General features: G+C 41.1%; 1 protein-coding gene across 8 annotated transcripts in view; it reads right to left on the bottom strand.

The window, feature by feature from the left end:
* PHACTR2 (phosphatase and actin regulator 2) overlaps positions 1-23343 on the bottom strand; it is a 255603-nt gene that overhangs the window by 38823 nt on the left and 193437 nt on the right. For 4 of the 8 annotated variants that reach the window (XR_014147366.1, XM_081827428.1, XM_081827426.1 and 1 more), the window contains exons 4-9: positions 20540-20698; positions 14192-14431; positions 9707-10241; positions 9476-9532; positions 3726-3928; positions 2153-2309 (exon numbers count right to left, since the gene is read on the bottom strand). Coding sequence is in view for 7 of the 8 variants with exons in the window: in XM_081827428.1 (XP_081683554.1) it covers positions 2153-2309; positions 3726-3928; positions 9476-9532; positions 9707-10241; positions 14192-14431; positions 20540-20698 (1351 nt within the window). In the remaining variant the exon portion in view is untranslated. The remainder of the gene's footprint in view (positions 1-2152; positions 2310-3725; positions 3929-9475; positions 9533-9706; positions 10242-14191; positions 14432-20539; positions 20699-23343) is intronic. The other 4 variants (XM_081827427.1, XM_081827429.1, XM_081827431.1 and 1 more) reach the window with 3 other exon arrangements.

Genomic DNA, 23343 nt, shown 5'->3' with positions numbered 1-23343 from the left:
ATGTGTACACTTACAGAGGCTCTCAAACCTTGGGGGGTTGGGGTAGAATCCTTACATAAAACAGACAGAAGAAGCTGTTCATGGCTGAGCATGGGGTGAAGGAGCACCTCCCATCCCACCGCAAACACACCCACACCGCCCCTGGTGGCCCCACAGAAGCCCGAGTATCGCCTCCAAGAACTCCTTGATGAGGCAGTCAGAAAACCACTGCCCTAGGCTTAGTTCACCTTCTCCCAATGTCCTTCATCAGTCCCCTGTTTTTAAGCATTTGGTTTAATTTGCCACTGCTATAAATAGCCTTGAAATAAACATCTTTGTAAAGTGTCCTGGTTTTGTTTTCCTTTTGGATTATTTCCTTCTTTTTTTTAAAGATTTTATTTATTTATTTGACAGAGACAGCGAGAGCAGGAACACAAGCAGGGGGAGTGGGAGAGGGAGAAGCAGGCTTCCCGCTGAGCAGGGAGCCCGATGTGGGACTCGATCCCAGGACTCTGGAATCATGACCTGAGCCGAAGGCAGCCGCTTAACGACTGAGCCACCCAGGCACCCTGGATTATTTCCTTCTTGTATCGTCTCTCAAACGGAATGACCACGTAAAGAAAGAGACGGCTTTACGATTCCTTTTCTTCATACTGTTAAGTTGTTCTTCAGAAATACTGAACAAAGGTGCCAATATGGGGTTTAATTTTAAAAAATGTTTTAGCTGTTGGTTAACCAATATATAATGATTTAAATTACTAATAAAAATATTTAATTTTGTTAAGTGCTTGCTACGATCCAGGCACTCAAGGGCTTTAGTGCAGCATCTCATTTCCCCACCACAAGCCACTGCTTGGCCCCATCTGTCAAACAGAGAAGAGCCTCTGGAACTGCACCCCCCAGGCCAAGCCTGCAGATCCAACACAGTCACAGAAGTCTTCCATTTCCAAGCAAGGAGAGGGATTTCTTCCAGTTCCAAATCCTGCCCTGGGATCCCAGACGGCTCCCTTCTCCCAACTGATGCACTCTGTTGTTTACGCAGAGTGAGAGAAGTCAGCAAAATAGATACTACTACTAAATATGCTTAAATTGATCATCAAACAATGGCACTCACTTCTATTAAAACTGCCAGTTCAATGGACTTCCAAAGGCACTGGTGGCCAAAGCAGAAACCCTACAATGGCTGGAGGCAGAGTGTGAAATCAGATAACAATTTGTTTGAAGTTAAAAGGGGAAGGTTATGATAGGGGGGCTACAGTAACCTGACTTGGATGGTCATTGTAGCTAGCTCCCTATTTCTATAGTCTCAAGGCCCACAGGGCAGAACCCCATGGCAGTCCCAGGAATGCCAGAGAGTCCACGGATTAGACCAGGAGTTGGGCAAACTATGACCTACAGACCAAATCTGGCCTGCTGCTTATTTTGGTGAATAAAGTTTTTTGTTTTTTTTTAAGATTTTATTTATTTATTCATGAGAGACAGAGAGTGAGAGAGGGGCAGAGGGAGAAGCAGGCTCCCAAAGGGCAGGGAGCCCGATGCGGGACTCGATCCAGGGACTCCAGGATCATGACCTGAGCCGAAGGCAGTTGCTTAACCAACTGAGCCAGCCAGGTGCCCTGGTGAATAAAGTTTTATTGGAACATGACCACACCCATCCGTCTATGTAACGTTCATGGCTGCTTTCACACGACAGCACGGTGATGTGGCTGCAACACCACCTCCTGACTGGTCCTTAATAGCAAAAGTTTTTTGGGCGCCTGGGTGGCTCAGTCGGTTAAGCGACTGCCTTCGGCTCAGGTCATGGTCCCAGAGTCCCGGGATCGAGTCCCGCATCGGGCTCCCTGCTCGGCGGGGGGTCTGCTTCTCCCTCTGCCCTCTTCCCTCTCGTGGTCTCTGTCTCTCATTCTCTCTCTCTCAAATAAATGAATAAAATCTTTAAAAAAAAAAAAAAATAGCAAAAGTTTTTTGACACTTGGTTCAGGCTTTGGCGATGCCAAAGCCACTGACTGGCAACTTGTTGGAGTGGTTCACCATCCAGGACCAACTTTAGAAAACCACACAGGCCAGGTGTGCCCTTACCCAAGGAATTCCCAATGATCTCAGGTGGGTAGGACAGCATAAGTGGGAGAAAAGTATGAACTGGTCAGTGCTGTAGGAACATTTCAGCCATTACCTGACGAGCTTGGTTCCAATTTGCTGTCGGATCTCCTGCCTCTCCTCTTCAGACGTGCGCTGCAAGATGTTTTTGTCCTCTAGTTCCTTCTTTGATGGTCTGTTGCCAAGTTTGATAGCAAGAGTATCCCTTCGTCGTATTTTACTTGCCAAAGCACCTGAGGATTGGAAAAGGCAGAAATGCAGAGAAAGAGGCTTTAAGCAAGCAGCACTCAGGTTACACGTGGCATGGACTTTAAACACAGTCCAGATGAAATTCTTTATCCAATGCAAGAGTGGAATTTTAATTAACCTCAGGGAAAAAAAAAAAGTTCTGAGTTGGATGTAGTTCATTTTGAAAAACTGAAGAACTATTTTTAAAAATGTCCTGAAAAATGTTGGGGCACCATGAAAAAACTTGCAAATATCACCTCATCATTTGGAAAGTGATTTTGAAGTTTATTTTGCTGAGACAGCGTATCATGGAAATTACAGATTGTGTAACACTCTTTTTTCTAAGCCTTAAAAACATAGCTCCTTTATTTATACTGTACAGTTAATTCTTGTCTTCCCCTTTCCTCCACCCAAAAATCACGCTGGAAAAAGTTTACCTATGGTAGCAATGTTTTAATCCTTAATTACCAAGAATCTTCAACAGAGGATAGTTAATACCAGGTGGATGATAATGATTTTGTCATTGTTTTTCAGTACAAACTAAAAGGAACTTGACAAACTGATGTTTCATCATTAATAACTTTTCACAATGTATAAATTCAATTCCACAGTGAATTACTCCTAAGCCATGATGCTTAGAAGTTTTTTAAAAAAAGAGCACTTTCCAGTTCCCTAAGTTATATATAAACAGTTGGCTTAATCTACTGTATCACTCCTTCCTAAAAGGCATCCTATCTCACCTATGTGGAAGAACGATTTTTTTTAATTCTTCAAAGGTATTTGTCTTTCTCAACTCATTCTTCCCTCCCCTCTCTTTAAACCCTGGTATAAAAGTGAGTGGAAGTCTCAAACATCTCCAATTAAGTAATCCAGTGAATCCAAGTTTATGCTCTTTACTCGAGAAAGATCTCAGGGGGGCACCTGGGTGGCTCAGTCGGTTAAGTGTCTGCCTTCGGCTCAGGCCATGATCCCGGGGTCCTGGTATCGAGCCCCGCATCGGTTTCCTTGCTCTTCGGGGAGCCTGCTTCTCCCTCTCCCTCTGCCTCCCTCTCTTTCTCTGATGAATAAATAAATAAAATCTTAAAAAAAAAAAAAGAAAGATCTCAGAGTGGAAGGGCCATCTCTGATCATTCTGAAAACACCTCTGTCATTAGAAAGCTCTGATTCCTTGTACAAATACAAATGTGCATATCTTCCTCATAGACAAAGGCCTGACCCCCTGGCCCTTGTGGAACCATCTTCTGGAAAGGCCTGTCATCAAAAGCTAAACCTCAGAACACACACAATTCTAATCTAAGAAAAGAATATGAGGGGAAAGAAACCATCAGCTATCTGATCACCGATGGCTTCTGTAATCTACAAAACGCACCTGCTTCTATCCACCATCCACTTTCCTCCCCACCTCTTGAAAAAAGTCTTACTTTCTCCACTGCCATCCTCCTCCTCCTCTTCATCATCGTCATCATCAGTGTACAAGACAGGCCCATCAGAGTCCGAGTCATTGGCCTGGGCCTCCCTCTGGCCTTCATCCTCAGGGGCACTGAAGGATTCTGAAGATTCTCCCGTCAGCCCAGGAATCAGTAGCTGAGCTGCCACCTTTCCCGGCTCATCTTTGGTTGTAAAACTGTTAAAGGCACAAGAACACAGGGGTGGAGTGAAGCTCAGAGCAACCCTCGGGGACAACACCAACACCATGAGAAGGAGCCCGAGATTCATGAGCATCTTTCAAGTTGGCGAAAGGAGAAAGCAATCATAGGCAGGTAGGAATGGTGAAATGGAACAGGAGTATACGGTAGGACTTCATTCTCAAGGTTTTTGATTCTTCCTCTATAAAATATAAAGGAATGACTAGATGATGTCTGATATATTTAGTACATGAACATGGTAAAACTATAGTTTGCAAATTGATTTTTCCATAGCCATGGGGCCTCAGTGGAAAGAACAGTGGACTAGAAGTTTCTGGATATTTGACTTTGTCTATCCTTATTCTGTACCTGTAACTCCTACTTATCCTTCAAGCCTCAGCTAAAGCCATAGCTTCTTCAGGAATCTTTGAGTGGCCTTCCATCTAGATCCTTGCCCCACCTCCCAGCTCTTAAGGTGATCTGAAGACAACCCCACTGGAGCACTTAGCACACTGCACCTCGACCACCATTCACTTGTCTGCCATCTCAGCCCTCGAAGTTCCTTGACAAGTGCGATTCATATTGATTTGCAGCCCAACACCTAGAAAGGTAGTGACAGAAAAACATACCTTCTTTAATTGATGTATGAATTAATCCTATTTTCATCACAGCCAGTGTGTCAAGTCAAAAAATCATGTATCGTCTCTGTGTTTTAGTTTCTCCATTTGTAAAACTGCCCCTCACAAGAATATGTTAGTAACGTGACATGGAAAAAGGGGGAGTTAAACGCACTCTATACAAGAAAGGTGATGTGCATGTATGTAATAATTTCCTATTAGTTAGCTTGGTAAGAGTCTCTGGTTTAAAGTTACTATAAATATACAAAGCCTGCCAGTTTTCACAGACTAGAATAGGAAAAAAAAATGTCATTGAAAACATACCGAAAACATATCATATCAAAAACAATGTAATCTTCATTTTAAGATTCAGAAAATCCCCAAATTGCCTTCTGATAAAAACAGAAGAATCCAAATTTGGATGTCACACTTCTGAAAGACCGTTTTGTGCAAAGCATGTGCTTGCTGTTTTCATTAACTTAAAAAACCAAAAAAAAAAAAAAAAAAAGAAAAAAACCAAAAAAACCCCCCAAAAAAGTTCTTTGAGTAATAAAAACAGGTAAACTTTGTCAGAATCTGAGGTATTGAAAATTGTACTTTGTGGTTATTAGTCTAAGCACTCTAAAAAATTTTCAATTAGAAAAAGCCAACAGCCAAAATTCTTGTTTTCAAAGGGGAAACTATGCACAGCATATTTTATTGAGTAAAATATGCATGGCATAAAATTTTACATTTTAACCATTTTAAAGTATATAGTCGAGTGGCAGTTAGGACATTTACACTATTGTACAACCATCACCACTGTCCCATCTCCAGAATCTTCTCATCTTCCCAAACTGAAACTGTCCCCTTAAAGAATAACTCCCCAGGGCGCCTGGGTGGCTCAGTCGGTTAAGCGACTGCCTTCGGCTCAGGTCATGATCCTGGAGTCCCGGGATCGAGTCCCGCATCGGGCTCTCTGCTCGGCAGGGAGTCTGCTTCTCCCTCTGACCCTCCCCCCTCTCATGTGCTCTCTCTCTCTCAAATAAATAAATAAAATCTTTAAAAAAAAAAAAAAAAAAAAAAAGAATAACCCCCCAGTCTCATCCCCTAGCCCCTGGCAACCACCATTTTACTTTCTGTCTCTATGAATTTTGCTATTTTAGGTGCTTTATATAAGCAAAATTATGCAACATCTGTCCTTTTGTGTCTGACTTACTTTACCTAGCATGTCTTCCAGGTTCATCCATGCTTTAGCATATGTCAGAATTTCTTTTAAGGCTGAATAATATTCCATTGCATATATACGCCGCATTTTATCTATTCATCAGTCGATGAACATTTGGGCTGCTTCTACCTTTTGGCTGTTGTAATAATGTTGCTAAGGACACTGGTGTACACATATCTATTCAAGTACCTATTTCTAATTTTTTGGGCTATATACACAGAAGTAGAATTGCTGGATCACATGGTAATTCTAGGTTTAATTTTTTGAGGAACCACCACACTGTTACCACAGTATGAAATCTCCTTTTAAATATGGACAACTTTTCCACGGTCTGGATTTCTAGTTGACTGCCACTGGAAGCCATCCTTGTCTGAACAGCCTGCCATTGTGGGTGACCACAGCACATTTAGTAGATGTGTCAATTAATAACACATTCTGAAGAGCAGAACAAAAGATACTTCAGGGCTGAGCCCTGGTATTTGTTTCTGTCACTGCTCACTAATTTATTATGATATCTATCATTATTTTCATGTCATCATTTGTATTTTATAATGTTTTATAGTTTTCAAAGACTTCTGCATACATTTACAACTTACATCTGTTCTCCAGTATAAGGGGACAGATAAATTGCAGTTCATGGAACCTGAGAAGACCATGGGTGCGTTGTCCAAAACAAGGTATCAAGTCCATTCTAGAACCCAGACTTAAGACTCTTAATCTACCTATTAAATGTTGTATTTTATTTTATACTTGATATTGTAAGTTATATTCATATTATGTAGATTATAATTAACTTAATAGTAAATTATCGTATTCCAAATTTGTGTCAATCAACTCATGATCTGCCTCTCATTTGCCCCTAGGTGTCTTGGGCACATTGGACAAAACAGTGAACTCAAGTGTTCGTGGAAATGGGACTAAACACAGTCAAGTCCCCTTTGGATATGGGCTCCAGATGGGCTTCTTAGTGTCCGCCTTAAATTATCCCAGACCTATATGATACTAATGAAGCCGCCAATAAATAGAAATCTACCACATTGTTACTACCCTGCAATATGTGAATAGAGGAAGATATTTTTACACAAAGCCACTTATCTTCTTTAAAGTTTTGATATTTGTATTCCAAACAGAAGCCTCTTCATAAGTGACAGGATTTTCACACATTCGTTCACTAAACATAACTGAAGGAAAGTTCTAAGTAAAGCAAGTGACTAAGAGCTAGAAATTCTAACTGAAATATCTACTTAAAAACGGAAGAAAGAATTTGGAAAAAAATTTGAGAGACTACTTATTCCAGGCTCATTAACTCAAGAGCAAACAAACCACTCCTGTGGAATGAACTGCTATTTAAATTTTAACTTTGAAGAACATACAGAGAAGAAAATCTCAATGCCCCCTTCTAGGAAAGGATTATAGTTATCCAGAGTGACAGAAAAATCTATATATAAATATCTCGATCTCTAATGATGTTCTAAGCTTGCTCTCTGGTCATAGTTCCAGTGGAAATAGGGAACAGACGCTCGCCTATTTGTCTGACAATCCTGTGCATACTTGGGCTGCAGACTGACATTAAGTCCCCCTCCTCGTGCAGCACAGTGCTTAGCACAATATAGTGGCTTCCCTACATGTCTGAGGAAGTGGACCAGACAGCGTCAAGTCACCTTGGGATATGGGCTCTCTCACTGCCAAAGACTATCTAAGGAATCACTTTGTTGTACCTTGTCCTTTAGTATAGTGAATAATAAACCCATATATTCAATCTATTCAGACCTATCTTAAATATTTGTACTTCCTGAGCATGTTGGACATTATGTTGGTAAGAACTATTTTTAACTATAATGTCTTGGTCTTGCTTACTTTTTTTTTCAAGATTTTATTTATTTATTTGACAGAGAGAGAGAGAGAGAGAAAGCACAAGTAGGGGGAGCGGCAAGCAGAGGGAGAGGGAGAAGCAGGCTTCCCACTGAGCAAGGAGCCTGATGCCGGACTCGATCCCAGGACCCTGGGATCATGACTGGAGCCCAAGGCAGATGCTCAACCGACTGAGCCACCCAGGTGCCCCATCTTGCTTACTTTTGTATCTTTGGTGCTGAGTACACTGCCCAGCCCATAGAAGGCAAGCAGGAAATATATGCTCAAAGAATGATTTTTGAGTTCTAAAGGTTGGAGTTCATTGCAATGCTGGAAAACACACACTATAATTAAATGAAGAGATTTGCTATGTGCTAGAAGTGTTACAGACATCATAGCCATTCCTTTCAATGTCTTCTCCCATATTGTTTATTAATGTGTCAAACAAATAAAATAATTTATAATTTAACATTTATCTTTCCTTGGCTTTCCTCCAAACCATAGTACTCAAAATGATAAAAACAAAAAACAAGAAACAAACACAAAAGAAATTGCAGAAGTAGAAGCAAGTGCTTTGGAAATGTACAAAATTTCTTAGAACATAGAGTGCTGTAAGTGTGCAGCTCTGAGCCTAAATTCTGACTTTGCTACTTACTAAGTGGGGAATCTAGGGCAAACTACTTTCCCTCTCTCAGTGTCCGTTTTCTCATCTATTAAACAGATATTTCAGGGAAGACTTATGTGAATTAATGATAACTGACAGTTCCTGACATTAAATAACTATTCAATAAATGAAGGTGATTATTATCAGCAATTGAATAATTAACGACACTAGTCTCTTGATCCAAATCAACTTAATTAATGTACTAATTTTTTTAGGTCTAATATGACTAAGCTTTTTTTAAAAGAGAAAATATTAAATGATCACAAGAGTGAATTTTAGTTTTATTCTTAGAAACAGGAGAGGAGAGGTTGGATTTAAGAACGCTAAGACTTGGGGTGCCTGGGTGGCTCAGTCGTTAAGCATCTGCCTTCGGCTCAGGTCATGATCCCAGGGTCCTGGGATCGAGCCCCACATCGGGCTCCCTGCTCAGCGGGAAGCCTGCTTCTCCCTCTTCCACTGTCCCTGCTTATGTTCCCTCTCTCTCTGTGTCTCTCTCTGTCAAATAAATAAAATCTTTTATAAAAAAAAAAAAAAAAAGAACGCTAAGACTTCCCAAGACAGAATTGGTTATGACAACTACTATACGCCGACAGCCCTCCCTTCATACCTGTGGGACAGGAGAGCTAATGTGGTTTTTTTGCCTTTGTGGACAGGCCTTTGTGAGGAGTTAGATGCAGGGAATGAAGAAGAATGAGAACCCTTAGGATGAATCCCCAGTTTCTGGCTTGGACAACTGGATGATGTCATGTCTATGGCATTCCAGATTCTGTACTGGTTGCCAGGGATGTAGAGGCAAACAGATATATTGCGTAGCTCTGTCCCATGGAGAGAGGAAAAAAGGGTTGCCAGAGTAGAGTAGATGCACCAACCAGTTCTGTCTGGATGAGTGCTGAAATGCATCAGAGAGGAGGTAACATTGGAGTTGGGTGGGGAATTGAGGAAGCAAGAAAGGGGGCCCCTCTGAAGCTGGTGGAAAAAGGGGTGGAATCTGAGAGAGTTTTATTTTCTTCGAGAAAGAGAAGGCTAAGTGACTTGTAATGAAGGTAGGCAGGAGTGGGTGAGCCATCTGGACACAGGTAGTAAAGACTTAAAATAACCACTGTAAGGAAAGAAAAGGGAACTGTCCCGGGAAAAAAGAAAAGGAATTGCTGAACAGTGATGAAGCAGGCTCTAAATCTACTTGAAAGCCACAGATCTGAAGTGGTACCTGTCAGTAGGACCGATGTCATCTTCTCCAGTAGCCTGTGACATTCCTGGGGCAGGGCTACGAAAAAACCAATCGTTGGATGATACATGTGCTTACCTAACAATCACTAGATTACGTTGTAAAACCAAACCAAGTAGGTTCCTTCAATTCCCATAGAGTGGTTTAGTGATCTTTAGCACAATGTTTCACTGGGGATACAGATGCAATACGGGGGTTTATGCCCCGACTCACCATTTTGCATTTTCTCTGCTAACACTTAAGCCAGTGCCTGAGAGGACAGTGGTTCTGTTGGTGGGCTCTTCGGTCCAGAGAAGCTGACTTGGGTCTAAGGCAGGGATGGGCAGGTCAGCTCCATTGCTGACCAGGACAACAGGAGTGTCGGAGGCAAAAGCGCACTGCTCCTCATGAGGAAGAGGAGGGGAGGGGAGAGGAGGTGGAGGAGCCACAGGAGGTGGAGGGACTGCAGACTTAGATTTGCCTGTGGTCTGCTCATCGGTCCCAGGGACAGTCTGCTCAGGCTTGAGACTCTCCACCCTCGTCTCAGAAGGTTCTCCTTTAAGGTCAAATGTGCCAGAAGTGGTTGCATCCAAGGACGGGCGAGAGGCTGGCTGCTTGCCAGTTTTTTTCTTGCCCTTTGTGATTCCCACTGTCCCTGTTTTGCTAGAAAGTGTCTCCTTTGAAGCTTTGGGACGAGACGAGGTGGAGGAAGTAGATGGTGAAGCTGATGCTTTGGACCCAGTTGTTTTTTTTGAATGAGAGGAACCAGCTAAAACAGAGAGATTTTGCATTAAAAGTCAAAGAATAAACAAATGAGTTTAAATTTGTTTAAACAAACAAATGAGTTGCAATTGTCAATTATGATGCTCCCTGTAAAATGTTTACATTTGTCAAATAAAAGGAAATAGGCTAATAACGATAATGGTTTTATTTTCTGCCTCCTTCCTACCCAGAATCTAGGAGGGAGCCAGTGATGCTGAAGGCAAAACTTAAGGGACAAGAGGAGTCTCTCTAGTTTTTCTGGCTGGACCAGCCAAAGGGAAATCCTCAGCTGCTTGTCTTATAGGTCACCTGAATGAGTCCCTGCATGCCCCAAAGAAGGGACAACACAGTGTATAAAGGACAGACAGCAGCTGTCCTATAACCGGGCAGGTTGGGCTCATCACAAATTCTACATGTTCAATGATGTCTTTTTGGGAATGGAGCGGCCCGCATTCAGAGTGGCCAGGGTATATCCCTCTGGCTCCTTTCTGGAACAAAAGCAAATGTACTCAACTCTAAACCAGTTATCCCCATGGCTCGAGAGAGAGAAGCTTGCCATGCCAGCCGCACCTCCATCTGCAGTGGCGATGAGGCAGAGAGAAAACACATTAGAAAGGCAAGTCCCCTTCAAAATATCAAAAGGCAACTGGGTGATAGGCATTAAGGAGGGCACTTCAGGTAATGAGCACAGGGTGTGATATGCAACTGGTGATTCACTAAATTACCTCTGAAACTAATAATACACTGTATGTTAATTAAATTGAATTTAAATTAAAAAACCCCCAAAACCCACAAAATATCAAAAATTATTTTTTACAAAAAATGTCTACATGGGTAGCATTGGAATAATTTGAAGGGAAAGAATGTCATTCTCAGATCTTGTGACCAACACCCTCACAAAGCCCATCTTCCTTACCTCTTATGTTCCTAGAGGGTCTTCATCAGAGGATGGTTGGGGCCACTAGAAGGTATTTGCCTGCTTTTGGATATGATTGCCTTCAACCAAACAATTTTCAGGAAAAAAAAAAGAGCTTAACTCTCCTTTTCTTTATATCATTTTGGGAAACACATTTAAACTCCTATGAGAATAGTCTTTTGTTTCATGACCTGTATGATCTACAAATTTCTCCTAATTGCCTCTTCTGTTGTAATGTGGTACATTCCTTCTTTTTCATGAGGGGTTAAACTATCTTCCGCAGAACTATTACAAAATATCTTGTTAGTACCAGGGAGCCAATCCATAACAGATGGTATTATAACTTACCTTTACTGAAGTCAGTTGGGGGAGGGTCAAGAAATGAAGAACAAATAAAGGAACAGACAATGAGATGTAAGACTTCATCAACTCCGACATATTAAAAAAGTGTGAGTCTCACTTGGTAAGAAGATCCAGACTTAAAAGGTATCTTTATGGCTTGGGGGCTTTATTATTTTAGATACACACAACTAGAATTCACACTACCCCAAGTCTGGGCCTGCTCATACTACTTCTTTGAAGCTAACAATCTTCACTTGCTAATAAGACAAGGGTATTAAGCATACTTCTATAATCTAAGTCCATTCTAAATTTATTTTTCACAACAAAGATCTAAGGATTTGATGTCTAAATACATTCAGTTACTTTTGTAGGTAAATTGAACAGAATCCCTTTCATATACCCATACGTATATTAATGTGCATTATACATATATATTTTTAAAGAAAATTCTTTCTTTTCTAACAGTTATCTTTAGTTAACTTTAGCTCGACTTAAGGAAAAAAGACAATTTTTTCAATGCCTGGGGTGCAGCTTCAAGTCACACTTCTCTAGATACTTCTTTAAGTTTCTTTTAAAATGTCAAGACTGCTGAAATCCACCATGTCGCTTAAGCTACCTTGAATTAGGCCATGATTAAAAAAGTAAAGCCACCTCTCCTCGGTTAAATACTTTCGTTGTTAACACAGTGTGTAACAGTGAGAAAGAAAAAAAATACAGGAGATTTGACCTTACTTCACTCATGAAGCAGTTGAATGTGCTAAGCCAGCATCTGGTTATCTGGAGGTCTACACTAACCGAGGAATTGAAGAAGAATCCTAACTGATAGCTTTTATAAGAATGGAAACATCTGACTAAAAATCATGAGTTGCATTTGAAGTAACTTTTCTAGAAGGACAACATTATTCAAATAAAACAAAGCCACCACATAGAAAGTTCTAAATGGTTACAAGTGGAATATCAGTTGGAATCTGAAGGAGTATTACCAATATTTGATAAAGGCATTCTTGCACATCAGGTTTGTTGGTATAGTTCAATGAAACCCTGTTTCTCTGGGATGGCCTGAGAAGAGCAACACTGTTATTCACACTATGGGCCAGTGGAACCTTATTTAATACAATGGATAATAATGTGACTATATTATTCTCCTAGGAACATCATGAGCCCATAAACAAACCTTCAAGTAAAATATCTGGATATAATTCAAAATCTCTCATGAAAGCTGCACCCTGTCCCGGCATTAATCACCAGCTTTCTTCTGGGAGAAACGAGAGAGCCCAAGCCAAGTCAATACTGAGCCTCTACCCTAGGGGGCAGGAGGAAGTGAGAAAGTCTGTGTAATTCCCAAGCACGGGGCAATTGTTTGGGGCTTTTCTTTAAGAAGTGGATCACTGCCTGCCTCACTTCAAGCACTGCTCCTCAGGTTTGCCGGGCAGTCTGGGAACCAGAGCGATGCCAACAAGAATGGACACAGGGCAGTTGGTACCTGAGGAAATGGCCCGTTGGCACCATAAGCACAGCATTCTGAGACATTTCCTTTCAGAGCTTATTAGAAGACACCCAGACTCTCGAGGTCAAAGGCCGAAGAGAGGAGCACAGGTAGAGAAATGTCTGTTTGTATGCGGACTTCTGCTATACTGTTAGTAAACCATTCTCTGAGCAGTATGGGTATAAATGACGGAGGGAAAAAGATCAACATGGAGGCATATCCTGGTAGCCAACTGCAAGAAAGTAACTGATTCTGAGGAAAATAAGGTTTGCCACAACACAGGAGAATGTTTATGCGTGTGTTAGCGGAAAAAGCCATTCAGCAGGTATACTTTGATCACTGTCCTTTTTGCAGCTGGACGACATGGTAGGCTTCTTTACGCCACTTGGCTAGAAGACGGGGAGCTCCACTCTGCATTAAGCATAACTGATTTGAGAGGAACGCTGGGCAGACATTACCCGTTGTGTGTAGGTTGCCCAAACCACCCGTGGTGATGTGCAATAGTGAATGTAACTACACCTGTAGAATGCTATTCCTTCTAACACACGCAAGTCTGGGGATGAGGGTGGACAGTGAACACTGAGCATGTGACCCTCAACTCGGATGAAAAAGCTGTGATTCCAGTAGAGAGTGGTGGGGCGGAGCTGGACTGAGTGACGTGAACTCTTTGTCACTTATCAGTAGAGAGATGACTACGTCTGTGGATAGATTTAAGATACTAAGCTCCAGCAAAAATGTCGAAGACGTAAGTGTCATATTCTTATATGCATATAAGATTATATGTGATATAAGATACATGCATATAAGATCATACACATTTTAAAGGAAAATCCAAGCCGAGGAGCCACCCATAAACTCAAATAGGCAGAAGGCCAGGCGATGTGTAAATAATGTGATATCAGATCACTGGCATTCATCAGGCACACTGCACCCTGAATCCTTCTACTGGTTCTTACACCGATAGTGGACACTTGGAATGAAAGAGGTCTATTCACCCAAAAACTAATGAGGTCAACTAATCAACTGGTTGACTTTCCTTTGGTAGAGGCAACAACAAAGGAATCTCCTGGGTATTCTCTAGGGCAAAGTGAAATCCACCAGCGTTACATTCTAAGACACCAGATACCAGAAAGGCCACCGTTCCTAGAAAAAGCAATGAGCCCCACCCCAGAGCCAAACACCCTAGACTCCAGCCCCCAGGGGGCATACTCACCAGCCTCTCGGGTCGTGTTTCGGCTCGTTGGCTTGGGTGGAGGGACGGGGGCCTGCTTACCAGGAGCCTTGGTAATTTTTTTAATAGGAGGCACTTCGTCACCCCTGGGGCTTGCCCCGGCAGCAGCCCCTTTTGGAGGCACAGGTGTTTTTTTGGGCTTAGGTTTGGGTTTAGGCTTAGGAAGAGCTGGAGGAGACGGAACAGGAGCTGCTGGTGTTGCAGAGTGGTTTTCAGTGTTCTCTACAAATGAGAAAGTGAACAGAAGCAGACTGATACAGACACACACCATATAAATAGAAGGAGCAAGACGTACGGCGACAGTGATACAAGCACGTGGCTGCTCGGCCCTTCGGAACCAGCGGGGCGGGCCACACCAGCGGCAAAGAGGATCAGAGGTGCACAGGCTGAAGGCCAAAGCGGGGTGCACTGTCTGGGTACATGAATCATTCCTGCGATCAAACAGGGTCGCACGAGCTACTTTGATGAAGTTACACTGAGGACAAGTGTCAGTGTCCGCAGTCAGGGGCCGACACCAGCCATGAAGCAGCGGCTGCTGGACAAGGCTCTGGGCAGGGGTACTACATTTAAATTTATCAAAACTGAAGGGCGCCGAGAGTGGTCGGTGAGTGCACTGAGCACAATGCCGCGAGGGGTGACAGCAAGGCAGTGACTGGACTACCATTATTACCCTGGGTGCAGGGACTTTCTCTCAGGAGGACTCAAGCCCCACCAACAGGAAGGGGGTTTGAGCTCCGTCTCAAATTATGGTCAAAAATCAATCATTTCCTATGCTCAGGGAGACTCTGCAGACTCTTTTCCAGGAAGCACAGTGCATTGCCGAATAAACTATTTTCTACTATGAAAATTTTCTCAGGCTCTCACAGTGCACAAGGGCAGCTTCCTGTTTTCCAGTAACTTCCTCTGACCTTTTCCAAACAATGTCACAACTCCAGGTACAGAGGGTGCAGAATCCCCCAAAATATCACATTTGTTTTGCAATGTAAACACAAGTAACAATTTTGAAAAGACAAGGGTTGAAATTCATCAAAAAAAAATTCATACCCAAGAACAGAAGCCTTTCACAAGATTTTAGCCTAACTGGAGGAGAAACAGTCTGTCTCTCGTTATGGAAAGCGGAGACACTGAATGTTCATTCATGTACTCAACATCCGTATTATTTCTAATGGTGGCTGATTGAAATTAAAATAAATTAAAATACAGTTCTGGTCCAAAGAGCTAAGCAGCATTTCTTTAACAATGGAGCACAATAAAAAAAAACATCGGACAGCGTTAAGACAAGACTAATAAGCCTCGGGGCGTCTGGGTGGCTCAGTCGTTAAGCATCTGCCTTCGGCTCAGGTCATGATCCCAGGGTCCTGGGATTGAGCCCCACATCGGGCTCCCTGCTTGGCGGGAAGCCTGCTTCTCCCTCTCCCACTCCCCCTGCTTCTGTTCCCTCTCTCGCTGTGTCTCTGTCTGTCAAATAAATAAAATCTTAAAAAAAAAAAAAAGACCAATAAGCCTCTGCTGGATATATCCTCCCATTACTGAATGACCAGGAAGGGTTTTAATATTAGAATGCATCCCATTTTATTATTATTTCTTCTGTTTCATTTCTCATACTAGTGAGTGCAAAGTGAGAACTGCCATTTTTTTTTTTTTTACTATATCCCCTCAATCTACATAGATAACTACCATAAGAATGATTCAAGTTACAGTAGGTAATCAATAAAGCTTTTCTTTTCTCTTCCCCCAGCCATGAAGCCCACCACAGTCCCCTCTTGCCCTTAAACTTACTGGTATTTACGGTCTGAGCTGCTTGTTCAATATTTACCGGAGGCTACTTCGTATGTGTGCCTTTCTGTTTGCATATTGTGTCTTTTTAACTAAGTGGTGACTCTCCCAACCTCCCTGGTCTGAACCAGAAGGCCACTGAGTCACAAACGTCAGTTAGGTTCAAGAACAATACAAGTTGATGCCACACGTAAATCATTTCATTTTAACATAAAACATATAAACCTTTGTTGACTTGTCAGTCTTTTGACATGGGGCATAGGTCTGCTCTTTAAATACCTTTTTATGTGACTCTTTGTAAGATTAGACAGTTGCATAACGCACAGAGATGAAGCCCGATGATACTGTCCACGGTGAGAGCCCATCAGACTCATCTGCAACACTGGGAACCTCAATTCTCTTTCATGCTGCAGGTCTTAGCCTGTCCTCACAGGTCTATCACTAAGATCTTACTTCTTTCTGTCTAAAGTTTCAAATTCTCAAGCTGCATCCCCAAGAATGCAGTTTCTGGGTTTGGGAGGGAGGAGATGTTCACTCCATGACAGCTGAGAGTGACAATCCCAACTAGGTGAAAAGTGAACATGCTGTGTGCAAGCTCCTGGCGTTTGTGGATGAGCACCATCCACACCTCCGTCCTCTGCGACCCCTATCAATGCTGTGTGCGTGTTTGCCATATAGCCGATGCTTACGTCTACTCTGCGGCGAACCCTAAGGGAGCAGTGTGTCCCTGTGTGCCAATAGTATGCTCTTCGGACTAAATTATAAATTCCTTTTGTCTACATGTCTAAAATCCCATTAAACACAATGCTTTAAACAGGAGGTCTATTCAATGAATGCGACTGGCTGATAGTTATTAACACCATGTTGGTAGAAAACAAACTCTCTACTTGTATCTAAGAGGTAATGAATGAAGTTTTTATATTTTTTATTACCATACGACCTAAAGACATGATATAAACTGATGGTGTATAGGAGTATTATCTTTTCAAGAGAAGGTTAAGGAAGGGGTGCCTATTCATTCTGGGTTGATACAGATACTATGTTTTAAAACAATATGTCTGGAGGGGCGCCTGGGTGGCTCAGTTGATTAAGCGACTGCCTTCGGCTCAGGTCATGATCCTGGAGTCCCTGGATCGAGTCCCACATCGGGTTCCCTGCTCAGCGGGGGGTCTGCTTCTCCCTCTGACCCTCTTCCCTCTCGTGCTCTCTGTCTCTCAATCTCTCTCTCAAATAAATAAATAAAATCTTTAAAAAAAAAAAAACAATATGTCTGGAGGATAGCTGTTTATTATACTATGGCTCCTTCCATCAGGTCAACACTTTTAGAACAAACCTGAGAACAGCGCGTGACCCTCGCTTTGCCAAGAAAGCACCTCTGCCCCAATTCCCCTCCTTCACCTGACTATCTCCTTGTCTCCTTCAGATCTCAGTTTGGAAATATCTGCTTCTAAGAACGAAATTTGGTCCCCACTGCAAGCTCCCCTAGTTCCATGTGCTCAGGCCTTCCAGAGTACTTTCTATCTTGCTCGGCGATTGCCTGTTTGCATGCTGCACTCCCGTAGGCCACGATCTGCTTGGAGTCAAAGACCATTTCTGACTCACCACTCTTCTCCTAGCCCCAGCAAAGCCCTACCCATGGGAGACCTTCATTATTATTTGTGGAACAAATGCATGTAGGTCCCTTGTTACTTCATGGAAAGCTCTCTACAACACCTCAACAGACAGAGTATCAAATTATTTTCAGATTTCTTATATTTAATACCAATATATGTATAACAGACTGAAGATCAGTTTTTCTTATATATTTAAAGGCACTCACTGAGAAGGAATAATGGGAGACTGAAAGCCCTGAAGGTTTTAGGGAAGAGTCTCCAGTGTTAGGCAGAGGAGGTCCCAGACCACCGTACCAACTCTGGAGTCCAGTGCCATCCAGAGCCCCAGGAACACCCAAGAGTTGTGGGTGGAACCTACACACCATGCAGTGTAAGGGCATTTGCCATTTGTTCTATTTTCTTTGACACCGATGTTTCAATTATTAAAGTACTGACATATTATCTTACAAAGACATACAAGCATTTGGGGGCTTAAGGGCATGTGGCACGGTTTTGCAAATATAAACAATTAATAGATGAAATAACACTCTTGGATAAATTGGCTTAATGTGAAAGGAAAGGGAGCATTTCACCCCCCGGAAAGGGAATTAAGAACACCCAAAGGGTGAATTAAGAACATGGGATTGTGGATTTGCATGCTAGTAAAACCATGAAAGGAGCAGAAGCAAAAGTGAATCTTGGGCTGTTTTTTGGAATTAAATGGTGTCTTCCCAAAGAAGTAAGTGGTTATCTTATGTTTAACATTGTGTACTGTGTGAGTTATGAGTGACATTCTTTTGACTCTCAGGAGGTGGCTTCCATACCAAATGCCTTCCCTCACTTTCCCTGTGGCTCGGGCAGGCGCATCATCCACGCAGCAGGAGGGAAGCTTTGCTGCCTTATTGGGGTGTGGCAGCATGTCCAGCATTTCCATCCCTTGATATCCAGACCAGCCAAGCAAGATGCTTAGATCTTGTTTGACCAAAAAGAACTGAATGTACTAATTCTAAGTAAAGAATAAGAAAACATGGGGCGCCTGGGTGGCTCAGTCGTTGGGCGTCTGCCTTCGGCTCAGGTCATAGTCCCAGGGTCCTGGGATCGAGCCCCGCATCGGGCTCCCTGCTCCGCGGGAAGCCTGCGTCTCCCTCTCCCACTCCCCCTGCTTGTGTTCCCTCTCTCGCTATGTCCCTCTCTGTCAAATAAATAAAATCTTAAAAAAAAAAAAAAGAATAAGAAAACAAAAACACCTCTCAAATATCCATGGACTACGAGGTCTGCCATCCTTTTAGAACATCAAGGCCTGCTGGTTTCATTAACATAGAACTGTCAGCAACTTTTTATTAAGTTGATAAGGGAAGCACTTCCTTTGAAGCATGGCCAGACCACTGATGGACATCCCACATGGACCAAGCAAGCATTAATGATGGCACCATTACGTAAGGAAGGGTGTGATTCTTGAATGTGAAAAGGCCGTACCAGGGACAAACCACAGATGGATCTGAAATTTAACAGTTGGGTGAGACAGGATAGTTGGACTTAAAAAAAAAAAACCACTACTTGCATGAATACTTTCAAATTAATCCCACTGGAATCTATTTAGGTCTATTTTCTCTTTATGTTCCAGGAATATGATCATTAAAAATATTAGCTAATTTCTTATAATCAGTATTTGTAAGTTTAACCAGAGTTCTTCAATAGAACAAGACTAAGTAAAGCCTCATGAATACTATACTTAATACTGAAAAAATAAAGCAAAATAATAAATTTCTAACAGATTGTTCACAGAGGCTTCTGAAATTTTTACAGGCTAATTTATATGCAAATAAGGGGTTATGGACTTCCAGAGAAGATGATTTTAAGTTACAATGTCTGTCAAGTGCTCTTTTGTTTTCTTTGTCTTTAGAGGATTTGGGTCAAGAACAGAGGAAGACAAGTCTGCTTAGTTTCTAAGAATTTTCACAATGCCTATAGAACTTAAGCTAGGTCTGACAAATTTTTGCCATCCAACTCAGAGGCAGACATTACAGAACAGGAAAGAGTCTGCTTCCTGAGGATTCATTTCGAGGCTGCATGGAATCATCTAGAATCTCCCAACAAATCCTTACTTTGTGGGGGTTTCAGTTCTGATTTGCATAAGTACAAGGCTTGGAAGTTCCTGCACATGATAGAAGTCTTAGGGAGAGGTAATCAATCAATCAGTCAGTGACCAGGAACTTGTGAAATGTTTTGAGGGGTCCTTGATAGACACAGATTTTGCAGGTACCTTAATCGACCATAGCATATTCACTCTAGAAACCAAGGTCTTTTATGAAGCCTTCAGGGAAGGGCATAATTGCCCCTGGCGTATTTTGAAATTTCCAATTGCACAGACAAATCATGAAGCTGAGGCTGTGGTCAACCAAAGTCCCCAGCATCTCTGGGAACTATTCCTGGGTCTCTCTCAGAAATGTCTAGAACCTGGACTAGAACCTACAATATTGGGTGTATGGATGCCACCAGGCAAGTTCCCACTATTGGAGAGATGATGCTGGGCGGAAAGAGCCATCTTGGTTTTGATACCCCTCCATCCCTCCACACTGACATGCTCACAAAGGTCACTTCTAACTAATAGAAGAAGATATTCAGACTGATGGCATTTTTTCTAAAAATAAGAGAAAATAGTGAGGGAAAGCTCCTGAGGAAAGGATAATATTCCCAGATAGCTCTAACGATTGAAGAGGCGATCTGCTTATTACTGTTAATTAATGCTTTCAAGTAAAAAAATTAAATGACGTGCTTACAAAATGTATGCATCTACCTGAGAAAACCATCCCATTTCTCTTCACTTGTAATTTCTCTCTTCTTTGTATTTGCAAACCTTCTCCCTAACTGGTCTTAAGAGTCACTATTTGGAGCCTAAGACCTGATTCTCAACGTTGAGCTGTATTGAAGTAAAAGAATATGGAGATTCTCTTGATTTTACCTTTCTTATCTTCTGCCTTTTCCTCCAGAGGTGGTGATTTTTCAGCTACAGAGCCATTACCTTCTTCAGATTTTACTACATTTTCCTCTCGGGTAGATTCCTCTCCGATGTGTATCATGTGCCCGTTTGAATTTTCAAAGTTAACTGTTACATCTCCATCTATAATGGGGAAAGAAACACCTAGATGTCTAACTTGATGGCTTTCTTAAAACCCAGTTTTCCAGTTACTAGGACTGTAGGGTTTGGGTTCGTGTTTTCAGACCCTGGGAACCAAATACATCCTGCATCATTTCACCATGTTTTACTAAATAATTCATTCCAAAGAAAGAGCTAGAAAATCCTTAGTCTTGGGGGAAAGCAGCAATGGAGGGGATATCTGCTTGCCCTTTCGCGACAGTGGGAATTATTATCCTAATTATACAACATGCCTGGGCAACAGAGCCCTCCTCTTCTGTACTTAGGCTTTGTTGAAGTCAGTACTTAGGAGTCTCTTTGTCATTCACAAACTGAACGGTAAAAGGAGAAATCTGAAAAATGGAATAAACATTTTTAACAAGCACTGAAAACATAAGGTGAATATAAATACACAAATAGCATGAAATGTAATTACATATACAAATGATTAGAGGGAGAATATGAAAATTTACAACCATCTCTGTCTCACATGATTGCATCTGTGATAATGTTAACTTTACATATGAATATAACTACCACTCTGTATTCAGGGAAAGGTGGTAGTGAGGCTAATTCTATTTTCATTTTCTTATTTATTGATGGAAATATTAAAATGCACTCAGGTAATTGTTAAATATAACAGACCAAAAGCCTTTAATGTGGCCTAATTATAATTTGAAAACACTAGGGGAAAAAAATGTGAAAAAAAATAATTACAGAGGAACTTTTAAAAAAATCACAAGTGAAAATAAAATTTCTAATATATTATCTAAATCAGAAATAACTAAATCTAATCCGTGAAGTTTCATAATTTCTAGAAGTTTCTAAAGTGAATGAGATTTTTGCATAAACTCTTAATTCAGTGATGTTTGAAAAGACTAACCCTAGATCGTATCTGGAACATTTTAAGAGGCTTTGCTACCAGTGTAAAAAAAAAAATAATAATAATAATGAGTTGAAGTTTTGACTTTGCAAAGTTCAAGAAATGCATGATTAGAGCTCTTTTTATGCAGTCTTTGATTAATCTTATTTTGGAAATCATTATAAGTAAAACAGAGATCATCTCTCAAATTTTCATTAAATATGATTGAACTGCTTTGGCTCAACATAAAATCCATTAGCCTTGTCCATAAAAACAGGCATGACATTTTAATAAGAAAAATACATATCATGGAATTTTGTCATGCTCAAAATGAAAAAGCAATCACTGCTGAGCCATATAACTTCCAAGTACCTATAATCTGATTCCTGTATACAAGTAAAATAGATGATAATTGAGGGCAATGCTACTGCAAATAAATCTTAACTATTTCAATAAAATTAAGGTAATACTTTTTAAACAGTATAGGTCAAACCAAAGGGAAACCAAATGATTCTTAATTCTTATTATTAGATACCAAGGAATTCGCTATTAAAAACAAGGGAGGGGAGACACAATGTAATGTCCAGATATTAGACACAGGGAAATTAAAAACTAATGTAAGAATGGAAAATTCCAAACAAAATAGAAAACCACTTCTTTATATAAAAAAAACCCTCAATTTTTAGGCAACCCAAATATAAATTTATCTTTGACTACTCGGCCTTTAATTGATAACAAAAATATGCTGAAGTCATGTTAGCAAAAACTTAATTATATTTTAACCCTTATTACGCTAAAGTTCTTTAGTAGGTTAAATAATTGATTTTAAAATCTAGAACAGAAAAGCTAGAGAGAAAATTAAATAGTCGTGGTGCAATAAGAAATTGGATTTTCACATAATAGAGTCAACAATGTGGAAAGATACTTACTTCGAGGTCTGAAATAAAGCTAGTGCCTATGAAAATAAGGTAGGAAAAAGAGACTGATGCGTGATAAATACAAATTCAAACATCAAACAGAGTAGAACTGAAGTTATTAATAATTAATTGGTGTGTGCACTGAAAAAGTTTTCTAGTTTTGTGCATAATGGTAGAGCTAAAACAAGTTGAGCCCTTCCTTCTGGCCCAGGAAGGTGATTGCTCAGTGGATCTGTAATTTCTCGCCTGCCTCCAGAGAGATTAGAGGGGAGACTAATTTTGATACTGCAAGCCCGCCTTTCATGAACAAAAAGTTAGGGATGTTAATTTTTTCTTATCTTTAAAAGTCCCAGATAGGAAATAAATAGCTTCATGGTAATAGAAAATTAAAGAAGACATAAAGTTCATTCATAAAACAGTATGAGCCCTTTCATATGACTGAATTAGTTGAGCATATTTTGGTGAAAGAATAAATATGTCAATGTGTGCATGTCCATATATCTGTGTCTGTGTATAAAAGTGAATTTAGAAGCATATTTGAATGACAGTGGACATGTGTTTTGTTAGTGATTAAGTATGTGAGTGTATGTATGTATGTGAGCATTTCTGTGTGTCACAATGTGTGTGTCAGCCAGTGGGGGTGCATATAGTTTATGCATGTAAGTAAAATGCACACATACCTGCCAGCAAAGGAGAGCAGGGGAAGATGCTGATGTCATAAGTAATAGGAGCCCTTGTGTGCAGCAGAAAAAGACAGCTCAGGAAAGGCTGTAAGCTTCAAGTGAACAAGAGATAAAGCACACACAGACATCAGTGGTGAAACAAGGAGCAGGAGAGTGTCTGAGGGATTT

This window comes from Leptonychotes weddellii, chromosome 8 (assembly GCF_054177405.1).
Source record: "Leptonychotes weddellii isolate Sample4059 chromosome 8, ASM5417740v2, whole genome shotgun sequence".
Lineage (NCBI taxonomy): Eukaryota > Metazoa > Chordata > Mammalia > Carnivora > Phocidae > Leptonychotes > Leptonychotes weddellii.
The sequence above is the reverse complement of the archived record's forward strand: the minus strand, read 5'-3'. Positions and strand labels throughout refer to the sequence as shown.